The sequence below is a fragment of the Apaloderma vittatum genome, unplaced genomic scaffold (assembly GCF_000703405.1).
Source record: "Apaloderma vittatum isolate BGI_N311 unplaced genomic scaffold, ASM70340v1 scaffold12255, whole genome shotgun sequence".
Classification (NCBI taxonomy): domain Eukaryota; kingdom Metazoa; phylum Chordata; class Aves; order Trogoniformes; family Trogonidae; genus Apaloderma; species Apaloderma vittatum.
The window spans coordinates 15,656-26,655 of record NW_009715511.1 but is presented as its reverse complement, the minus strand read 5'-3'; the positions used below and the strand labels follow the sequence as shown (position 1 = coordinate 26,655).

Genomic DNA, 11,000 nt, shown 5'->3' with positions numbered 1-11,000 from the left:
CCCGAGCTCCAATACTTCATCCTGGAGCTTGGCCACCAGGCTGAGCAGGTCCTCAACCTGCTCGCACCTCACACAGCACCAGTCAGAGTTGCCCCCTGTTGCCAGTGCAAGGCTGTGGCATTCCTCACAGCCTATGGCCTGGATACCAATATCCATTTTGGTGGGAGCTGGGGGCACAGTTTTCCTCCTCCGAGTAGCCACCATCCTCCTGACCTACCCTGCAGCACTTCACTAACTCTGGCCAACGAGCTGCAAACAACTGTGGGACCCCCCAGAGCACACACAATCATTGCGCTCTATGACCTCGCTGAGACCTGTTATCACCTGATCAGTGATGGGTGGTGCTGATTGCGCCCACGGAGGGGGGGGTGAGAGCTGGGTGCCACCGGTTCCGCCCACTCTCGCCTAGCAGCCCGCCCACAAGCTGCTAGTCCCCCGGCACGCTGAAACGGCTTTTCGTGGCTTCAAAAGCCCCCCAAAAGAGCTTTTTAAACGGCACTTTTGGCTTCAGATCCCTTCCCCGGTGTAGTAAGAAAAAGCAGTCTCATGAAACAACTCTCAAAAGCGCTGTAGTTCAAAGGAGGCTCACTGCAAGAAGCTTACTCACAGGACTTTAACAAGTGTAAATGTTTGACTGACATGCTTTTAACAGGCACCAGAAGTAGACATGGCACTGAGTTTCTCATCAGAACCAAGCAGACAGTAAAGATGTTCAACTTAACACACAGAGCTGGTTACTTCCCAACAAGACAATCAGTTTTTCCACATTCCTAAGACCTACCAACAGTGTGCGCTTATTTCTATATCTTTGCAGTCCTTTCCCTTCTCCACTAAAGAGGTTCCACTTTACCTGCAGGAAATTGGTTAGTTCGAACAAGTGTATTCAGTGGCATCCTTTCCTCAGCAGATGTCTGTAGGGTCAGCGTTGAGGGTTGCGGAAGTGCAGATACTTGCTTTACAATGGTTCCTGATGGTTGCTGGACTACCTAGGAGTGGAATATTCAATATCAAGAGTGAGAAGAGCTAAATATACACAGAAGTAAACAGTATCAATGTGTTAATCTAGCCAGAAGTGCTGCTGGCTGTGCATGCATGTCTAGCTTTCAGTTTAAAGCAAACAGCATGCTCAGGAAAACGTCACCTTTTTGGTTGTTGTTAATTTGATTTTTTGTGGGTTTGTTTAGGTTTACTTTTTTTTTACTTTACAGCAAAAAAATCTTAACAACTAGTGGTGAGCTTTAAGATTCAGCTCATTCTGTGAGCTCTAGCCTTCAGCCCTGCTTTCTATTGATAATTGCACTGGATAACTGTCACTAAGTGTTATTATTCAATCCATTACACTAAGAGGGTTTCCTCTCTATAAGTCTTGCTTAACAGATTAACAACTGAATATTGAGTTTGCCTTTTGATATGTTCAAAAGGGTAAGTATCATATATACCTAGTTATGAAGAGAGAATGCCAAAATAAACAGCAAGAAGTCTTACATGAAATCTTTATCCTGTCAAGAATTAAGAGTACACACTATGAAGTTACTAATGTCTTTTTGGAGCCACAACATCAGTTAGTAAATTGAGATGCTAAGTTTCAGAGTGTTATGCAAAAGTATACTGAAAAGTATACTGAACACATCAGTCAGTGGGAACATGAGGTATCAAATAGCAATATCTATAGTGAGTAGAGCCTCGACAAAAACAGCAGTACATTGCTAAAGGGTAAAAAGGAAGGGGGTTGATAGCTCTGGCTCTCAAAAAAAAATATCAAAACGAGACAGCAGGATGTCATCACAACAGGCCTACAGGCATAGCCAGTAAGTACTAATTCTTCCTCTTTAGGGGCATCAATTAGAAAGCAAGAAAGTAATAAAATTCCAGCATCCCTAAAAGCTGCATTTCTAAGCCTCCTAGCTAGCAGAATGGGGTCTGCAGCTTTTGATACATTCTTTGCATAAGTCCTTGACTACAAGTATTAGAAAGATGTGCTTTTACTGAAGCACAAAATTATCAACATCTTCAAGTAGAATCCTATTTTTGAGCAGAAAAATGCTAATACAAAGGAATTCTCAGGGTCAAGAAATCACTTTTTGTCCTCTACATCTTTTAACTTCAGAAAGCCTAAAGAGCACTTGTACAGCAACACTGTACAAGTTTAATTAGAGAACTGACACTTATTATACTTGAGAAACGTGTCTATCTCCTTCTGCCACGTAACTTCTGACTTATCAGTAAACATCATCAGCATAAGCACTACACATTCACAAAGAAGTACTCTGTGCATCAAATAGTCAAGATCTAGCCCACCCTTCCCCATGTTAACCATGTCATGGTTTAGCACACATAGCAGCAGTAATGCAGAGTAACTGAACTGAACTGAAGGTGGTATCTGAAAGCCAGACAACAAACAGACAGTTCTTGAGAAGAAACAGAAAGAGCAAAATAAGAGGAAAGAACCACAGGAGTACAGGGACAGACTGAGGGCAGAGTCAAGACTCACACCTGCAGCACTTCCTCATGAAGTAGCACAGGCAGTAACATCCACTTCTGTATGTTTTAACAAAGCATAGTTTGATCTTTCTGAAAGATCTAGCTCACAAACACTGGAAGTTGTAAATAACATTAATAGCATCGTTTGTGTGTTCAGATAATTGCTGAGCCACTGATCAGCTTGGACAAACGACTGACAGGCTCTGTCAGCACCCATGCTGACATGCACCAGATATCATTCCTACCACCAGTGAGAATGAAGCCTCATCTTCAGGAGGCAAAATGCTGACACAGGACAGGAGGAAACATAAGCATTCCAGATTAAGGTACAGCAGACAAAAGAACAGAGGTAGGTCATGTTAAATCAACAGGTGGAGACTAGGAAATCAAGTAACTGAGGAAACTAGACCAGTGCGAAACAGAAAGGATGTATTGCCAGTAAAGCTGATTTTCTGTTTGCCACTCTAGCTGCTGGACTAAGAAAAGCTGGAAATCCTCGGGACTTGCAACAGAAGAGGGCAACAGTCTTAGAAACTTCAACAAGAATCTAACACCATAAAGAAGTATTACAAAAAAAGGTAATAGCTGAGAGGAGTTACTGTCCATTTTCTTCAGGTTATCAGCAAGAATAAAACAAAAGGGACTGTTCCTTCGCATTCCATTAAGCATACATCAGAATAAAAAGCACCAACATTAAGTGAGAAGGGAAAAAAAACCAACCAGCTGATAACAGAGACAGCTGCCTGAGACAGGCTTTGATTAGCCTTATTTGAACCTGTTTTACATTCATAAAGCAAAGTTTGCAGAGAGATGTTAAGCTATCATCACACACTACAAGCAGGATTGCTTCAAGAAGGAAGCCTCACCAGCTGAATGCAAAAGCATGCATCCAGGTCAAAAAACTCCTGAAAAATCACAGAGGAGACCCTCTGCTCAAGAAATCTCAGCTCTGAGGCGACTTGTCACTAACAACTCACTAAGAAGCAGTTGGAACAGCACAAGCACTTCACTCCTTGCTTCAACTGTTGACAATGTGCAGGGAGTGTGTCTCACTGGTAATAGCAGGGACTGCACCACCAAACTCTTGCTCTTTATGCTTAACATGAAGCTGTAGTCTCACAGCAGCTTTCTCACTATTGGAAGCCAGCAGCTTGTAATGTAAATTTTCACATGTTTTGTGCTTTAACAAGAGATAAAGCAAGACTACAGCAAGGCAAGCTTTATTTCCAGAATGGAACTTCTTTGTAAGCCACTGCTCTTAAGTAAGGCTGTGTTAAGAAAGTCACCAGGAGGGAACTCTTCTCACAGCACAGGTACGAATTCAATACCAACAGCATCTCTGAAGAACAAGTTCCTTGGCGTCCACCATACAAACCTGGAGTTTCAATAATCATGCTGCAGAAATGAAAGTTAGATGTGGCATCACTCCAGTAACAATTTTCATATTAAAATACTGCAGTGGCACACTCCTGAGCATCACCACTACGACAGAGCTGGCATATGAAAGTTCGCTTTACATTTGTCAAGAACAAGAGACCTAAATTAGAAATGGGCATGCAGAGGGAGTATGTGGCATCAAACACCCCAAGGGCTGGAAAGGGAAAGAAATTGCTGGCAGCATTGCGTGGACAGATTTGCACAGCTGGCATGTGCTTCCTTTCAGCTGGCAGCAGGACCCTTCTGTTTAGGGAGGGAAGGTCCAGATTTGTTTTCTTGTGCAAGGAAACCGACCCTCTGTCCTTTCAAGGAAAGGCATCAGGGAAGCCCTAGAAGATGTAGCCGCTTCTGCTGACTTGCTCTTTGTGCTAACAGGTTGTCTGAACAAACACCAGCTCCTGATATGGCTGAGAAGTGGTCAACTCAGCCCTTCAACTATATCCAAGACCAAAATTAAATAAGTATTTTAATCACCGTGCCTGGAATCTATCCAAAAGAGGATTAAAAGCATGCTTTGCCTGCAATTCAGTGTTTGTAAGGCACAGCAAAGAAAAGCAACTGCAACAGGCTGCCACACTGCAGTAGTGGAGGAGGCAAAAGTCATTTCTTGAGTTCACCAAAATTATATTCAAGAACTGTTTTGACTCCCCAGTGCAGAGTGAAGCTTCCTCATCTATTTGTACAGATGGTCAGCCTTTCCCTTGGATTACATGGCTTTGCTGTGTAGCCAATAAACTGTTCTCCAGCCCTTGTACAACTTAAGAAATCCTCATTTTTTTTTTTGGCTGGAATTTCAGATTTAGTCCTCAAAGACAGTAAGGGTACCAACTCCTTTGCTAATTTGGCTTTAGCTACTATCAAAGACTGTCAGTGCATATGCTTGATAAACGGGGTTTTTTGGTAGTTTGCTTTCAAGTTTGGTTTGATTGTAAAACAAACCCACCCATGAAAAGGACCTCCCATTCCCTTCATATAGTTGAGTGCTTTATTCTTTTTAAGCAAATCTGGAAAGGTGAAAAGCTGGTAGCATAAGTTCTTTATTTATAGCACGCAGGATTCTTGTGTTATATCTGCCTTATGCATTTTAAGAAGAAGAAAAATAAAAAGTAAAACGTTTTAGGCATCTTCATATAAAGTCTAATGTTTTCATCTCTTTTTAAAGAAAAAAAATCTTTGCAAAGAAGTCCTATTAAAGAATTGAGTTCTTTATCTACCAGAAGGAGACTATTGTCTCAAAATATTTGAGAACATTACTTACAGGTAGACCAGTTAGCATACTACTCAGTATCTCAAACACCCATAAACTAAAAGTTTTTTACTATCTTGCTGGTTTGGGTATACCTGAGATCCTCTGATTGTTGGTATTTAACATTAACTAGAAGTTAACCTCTGCCAAGAAAAAAACCAAAAACGTTAACACATTGCTTTTGAGGGCATTGCTTGAATGAGACATTTATTCCAGAAGGAATTTGTTAGCTAAAGAGGCCTGATAGAAACAGCTCACTTTTGCAAGACTTCATAATTAACACATCTTGGGAAATTTGGAGGTCAAAACTCTGCTCCTAAAAGCTCAATGAGCTAGTTTGTACATTTCAGGTAATATATCACTAAATATCATCAGGCCACCTGTGCCTGCAAAGCATCCAGGGTAGAGAGGCTGGAATCCTTGGTGGCTAGCTGAGGCACAGCCCTAACAGGGAAAATGATAGCATTTACCGTAAGCAATCCATCAGCGATTTCTGTTTCTGACACCAGCACCTCCTGCTTTTTCTTTCAGATGTCAACCTAGCCTGGCTGCATGCATAACAGGGGTCAGAACTTGCTGTATTCCCTCATGTCTCAACCTGGACGTTCAGTCTGGTGGAATGATGGTCAGCATGTCTTGCAAGAGACCGAGCTTACAGCTTGGCTTTAGATTCACTTTTTCAGCAAGGACTCAATATCCCTAAACTATGACAAACATAACTGATGACAGACTAGCTTCATATGTTTAAAAAAATTTAAAAAGAAAATCCAATCCTCTTTAGAAACCATTAAGAGTCAATATAAAGAAGCCTGGTTAGTGAGGAGCAGAGAAATTCATCTTACCAAGTGTTTCACTTTAACCACCTGCTGAGCACCCACTGACCGCGCAGCGATGGAGTTTGGCTGTGACATTTTAATACTGACTGGGGTTCCCATGGCTGGTCTGGGAGGCTGGAGAGGTGTTGTTGCGGAAGGTGCCACCGTAGAGATCAGCACTGTCTTTGCAGACTGGAGAGAGGACGTTGCTACCACAGAGCTGAAGACTGGCTTGCCAGCTGGGATAGCAGTCAGCCCTGATGTTGAAGTAAGGACCGAAGGTCTGGGCTGAAGAGACGCTGTCACCACTGTAGAGGAAGGAACCGCCTTCACAGTCTGCAGAGAAGCTGTCGCCGACGTGCTGGCAAGGACTGGTGGTACAACTGGAGAAGCCGTGACTGTTACAGAGGCAGATGCTGGTTTTGTAGTTGGGAGTGAAGTTGTTGCTACAGCTGAGCTTGCCACTGCTATTGAAGGAGTTGGTGCTGCAGAGGTACAGGTTGAAACAGCTTCTTGGGTTGGAGCTGGCTGCTGCAAACACTGCTGAATAAAGCTCTGAGCATTGGGCATTAGCTGCCGTAAGGCGAGCATGCTTTTCTAGAAGAAAGATGAAAAAAACCACTGGGCGTAACATCAGCAGTCTTCCACAATACTGATACATTAGCAATGGAATCCTCTTCCTCACCTTCTAATCTAATTTTTTCAGGAGACAATAAATCACTTACTAGAATTTGTGCATCCTTAAATTGTTGACGATACCACTCAGTGAAAATCACAAGAATCACCAACACAGTCATTTGAGCAAAGGTCAACAGTCACCAAGGCTTCACTGCATGCAGCAAATCCCATTTATAGGAAACTTTGTTCAGATTTTTCAATTTGAAATTTATGTTTCAGAATAAGAATATTTTAACTACTTTGTACCTCAAAATATTTTGGTTTGCCAAAAACCCTGCTATATTGTAACAGCTGTGTTTATTTCACAGAGGCTGTCTGACAGAGAACTTACAAATCATCCAATAAAGCCCGAAACAAGCTCTGAAGACATGAGCACTTCTACACCAATACAGCTGTATCAACACTAGGGGGGGATACCACTTCAATAATGTCTGTATAGTTGCAGCAGCACAACTTGGGCCAGACCGTTCTCTGCAACAGGAGAACTTCAGTAAAGATATCTGGCAACATTTCATTTTTACTACAGATATGTTTGAGAAGGTTAATGGACAGAATAATCTTCAAGCGCTTTACAGATTTTTATCTTTGATTATGTACAATCTGTTATGGCTCAGAACCAGGGGAAATCAGTTCTGCAGCTATCTGTATATTCTCAGAGACACCTTTTTTTTTTAAGCCCTTTATATTTTTCGAAGTTTGTACGAGTCTCCAGCATAGTGCTGTTGCCCTGGGCTTCATGCAAAAGCTACATCTGCACCTTCTGTGACACACCTATCTTTAACCTTCACTTCCTTTTCTTTCAAAAGGCTGTTCAACTTTCCTCATTGCTCCTGATGCAATTTATTTACCAAAAGCATCCAGCACAGATTGGAAAAATCAAGCAACCTTCACAGACAAAAATGACTGTACTTTTCTATTGGAAGAGACAAAACAAATGCAACAATTTTAAGAAAAACCTGCTGCTCAAAGATAAGAGACAGCTTCAGAGTCCTCCCTAAAATTCCACTTCAAGCTAAAAGCAAACTGGTAACAACCTGTGTCACATTTCTTTCCAGACTCGAGCTGCAAGGGCTTTCCCCACGAACAAGGCCAGCACTGATCACTGTAGCACCTTAGGAGAAGTGTTCCTGAAGTCAGCTTCCATTTGGCACTCAGCCCTGTCACAGCTGCTCAGAGTTACACAGACCAGACCTCATCGGAGTCTATCAACTACACATCCTTAAGGTATTTCAGAAAAAAAAAGAAATCAGAGTGAGGCTGTTTTAAAGAATTGGTGACGCTACAAAGTCAACTAACAGACCAGGGGTGAACCTAGCTTAACTCCTGCAGAATTACGCCCCAGGTAATAAACTCTTGGGGGACTCGAAGCACCAGCAAACACCAGCACAACCACTCCTCAGCTCCTCTGCCAGGACTTACCAGCCCCAGATAAGGTGTAGCTGTGACAGATTTAAGCCAAGTCTGTGCAGAGCTACTGTGGTTCACCCATGCTGTTTTGGGAACATGGTGTACCTGAGCCAACCCCACACAGCCCATGTCCAGAGAGGGTCATCAGCAGGGCCCTGCAGAATGCAGCTGCACTACTTGTGAAGCCAAACTTGCCCTGGTAGTTCGCAGAGCTCTGCTGGGACTCTGCACAGCTCACAGGAAACCTGGGCCAGTCACATTGAGCCTGCACTCACAGCCCAGTCCTTCTGCAGCCAGAGCTGCACTGGGTTCAGGAAAGCCCATACTATGAGCTGTTTGCTTTTCTAGCTTTTGCATGGACATTTAAGAAGAAGAATTAAACAGAGAAAAAAAATAGGTGACCAATATAAAAATTTTATATTAAGCCCTGCAGACATGACTGTAGTATTCTATATTCATGGAAAACTTGCTAGTAAAGCATTTAAAGGCTGCCACTGAAACAAAAATATTCATCCCACACTTGAACAGATTAACACCAGATACCTAAAGGAGTATCAACATTATCATGTGCATTGTTAGGTGTGCTGTCAAACACTTAGGAAGAGGACAACCTCCAGGAAACCTCTGTCCTGGCTTTACCATTTAACTACTCCTCCTTGATTCTCCACCTAGTCTATAATAAATGCCAAAGAAAAGTACAGATCTATCAAGTCTAATACTGTGTACATTACTGCCTTTAAGTAAATGTAACCAAGATTTCCATGTTTTCAGTGGAATTCAATGCTTGTGGTACAACAAAGATGCTTGGTTTTATTTTGTTAATGCCATTCTACCATATGATTAAAAGTGTTAAGAGATCATTTTTTAATTTAGTTATTTGCTTGAATGGAAGTAGAGTTGTCCTGGGTTACTCTTCTTAAGCTGCAGTAGTCCTGTCAGACCCTTTTTGGAGAAAGGAGTGGGATTTTTTTCTGCCTCCAGTTAAACACAAATCAGCAGACAGATAAATAGCTTTACGGAGATTCTTTGAGCTTAAATAACAGAAGCTGTGCACAGCTACTGCTGTCAGTCTTCTGTATTAGAACTTCCATTTTGAGGAGAAAGAAGAGGTCATCTTAGTATAGCTGCTGTACCATAGATGTGTCAGCTTCCAAAACACTAGTCTCCACAAACAGCTAGAGGATAATTATCCTCAATTTAAGAACATAGCATAACCTACTCCTCTGAAACCCTTCTTTCCCCCCAAAAAATTGTCTTTCCCCGAGCAACATGTCACACAGGGCTAGTGTAAGCACTGTTTCTTCAACTGACCTGAGCAAATACCTCTCTGATCACTCTGACTCTTCTTGTCTGGCCCTCCTTCCCTCATTAAGTACTATACATTCACAATCAGATACACTTACCTTGAGGAAAGGAACTAAATACGGTTGTGGAGACGACTTGAGCTCTATGTACAGCTTTTTTGTAAACTCTTCTGGTTCAATTTTTGCTTCCTAAGAGAGAAGTATAATGACAAGGGTAAACTGTAACTACAAATCTACCGTATTTTTTCACGGATGTATCAAAATCTCATGGCAATTTATGTTATCATGGAATTGTTTAATTTCAGTTCTCAAATATTTTTTACTTCCTGTATTCTAAACAAAGGTTTTACGATAGAATGATGTTGTAATTTAGATATAGTATTAACAAATTAAATTACTTTCTTCAACTACAGGCAATTAACATACTTAAGGATACTTTTTCAAACATCCATTCACTGAAGTGAACCTAGAAACAAGTTTATAAGTAGCACTGATCCTTTCTGAGTACCTCATTGTTATGCAGATATTTAAAATCCACCACAAGTACTTTTTTCTGTAAAGCTAGTTTATTTGCATAAAGATCAATTTGAAGAGACTGGAGACAAAACACAACCCAGTAGTTTTTGTAAAACAATTCTAGTCTAATGCATACATAGCATAATGAAGCAGAACACCCAACATCCTCTTTCAAAAAAAGAAGAAACCAGAGCACGAGAACTCCTGAATACCCCTAGGGTGACCAGCCCCTGGCTTGCAGAGTACAATCTCCTTTCTTAATGCTTTCTGCTCTGCCACAACATAAGCATCTGACTCAAGGGCTTGGGGGAGTTATGAAGATTCAGCACACTTCTGAGACCCCTCACTCAGTACTTCAGTGCCGCTGTGACAGGGTAAGGTGGTGGGTAGCCCCAGACACTGCTGCCCTTTCTCACCCTTCCAGGTGAGACCCTGCCAGGGTCACCAGTCACCAGGAACATCACCTCCTCCAAGAAGGTGCAGACACACAAGGAAGAGGGACCCCAGCACCAATCCCTGTCTCCGTAGAGAAACTATTCCTCTCACCTGTATTCTCCTTCATAGAATCACAGAATAGTTTCAGCTCAAAGAGACCTTGAAGACCATCGAGTCCAGCCTTCAGAACAATTGTTCCAAGGAGCTACATGACCGGAGCAGGGGTTTCAAGGGCTGTATATTCACAGACAGATGGAGCAGCTTTCCTATCGAGTTATTTGATCTGCTGCCTGTTAAGTGTCACTGAGCTGTGGACACAGGTCCCTGAGGTCTCACCAATACAGATGCAGTGATTTGGTACACTACATCTCAGTGTATACAAGGTGCTTGACTCTCATTTCATGAGATGCTGCTTAAGGACCATTTTACCTCACAGCTGCCGTTTATTTATTTCTCTCATACATACAAAACATTAATTTATTTCACACTTAAGCCATATACACATACCAAAGGACAGAAGAACAGCATTTTTAAACAGCACTTAAAAAGCATTTTTAAAAGCAAGCAAGTGCACAGTTAATGTATAAATATCTGGTAACAACTGCTCTTAAAAACAAAAAAAAAGAAATAAAAACATGAGAAGGAACAACTCCAGTATTTTCCTATAGAAGCAAGGTCAAT

General features: G+C 41.8%; 1 protein-coding gene across 1 annotated transcript in view; it reads right to left on the bottom strand.

Annotated features, from left to right (window-relative positions):
* Positions 1 to 830: 830 nt before the first annotated feature.
* The window catches only part of TAF4B (TAF4b RNA polymerase II, TATA box binding protein (TBP)-associated factor, 105kDa), a gene marked incomplete at its 5' end in the record, with an annotated part of 16,768 nt that continues 6,598 nt past the window's right edge, over positions 831 to 11,000 (bottom strand). The window contains 3 exons of the mRNA XM_009869184.1: positions 831 to 986; positions 6,007 to 6,576; positions 9,468 to 9,557. Of these exons, the coding sequence (XP_009867486.1) occupies positions 831 to 986; positions 6,007 to 6,576; positions 9,468 to 9,557 (816 nt within the window). The remainder of the gene's footprint in view (positions 987 to 6,006; positions 6,577 to 9,467; positions 9,558 to 11,000) is intronic.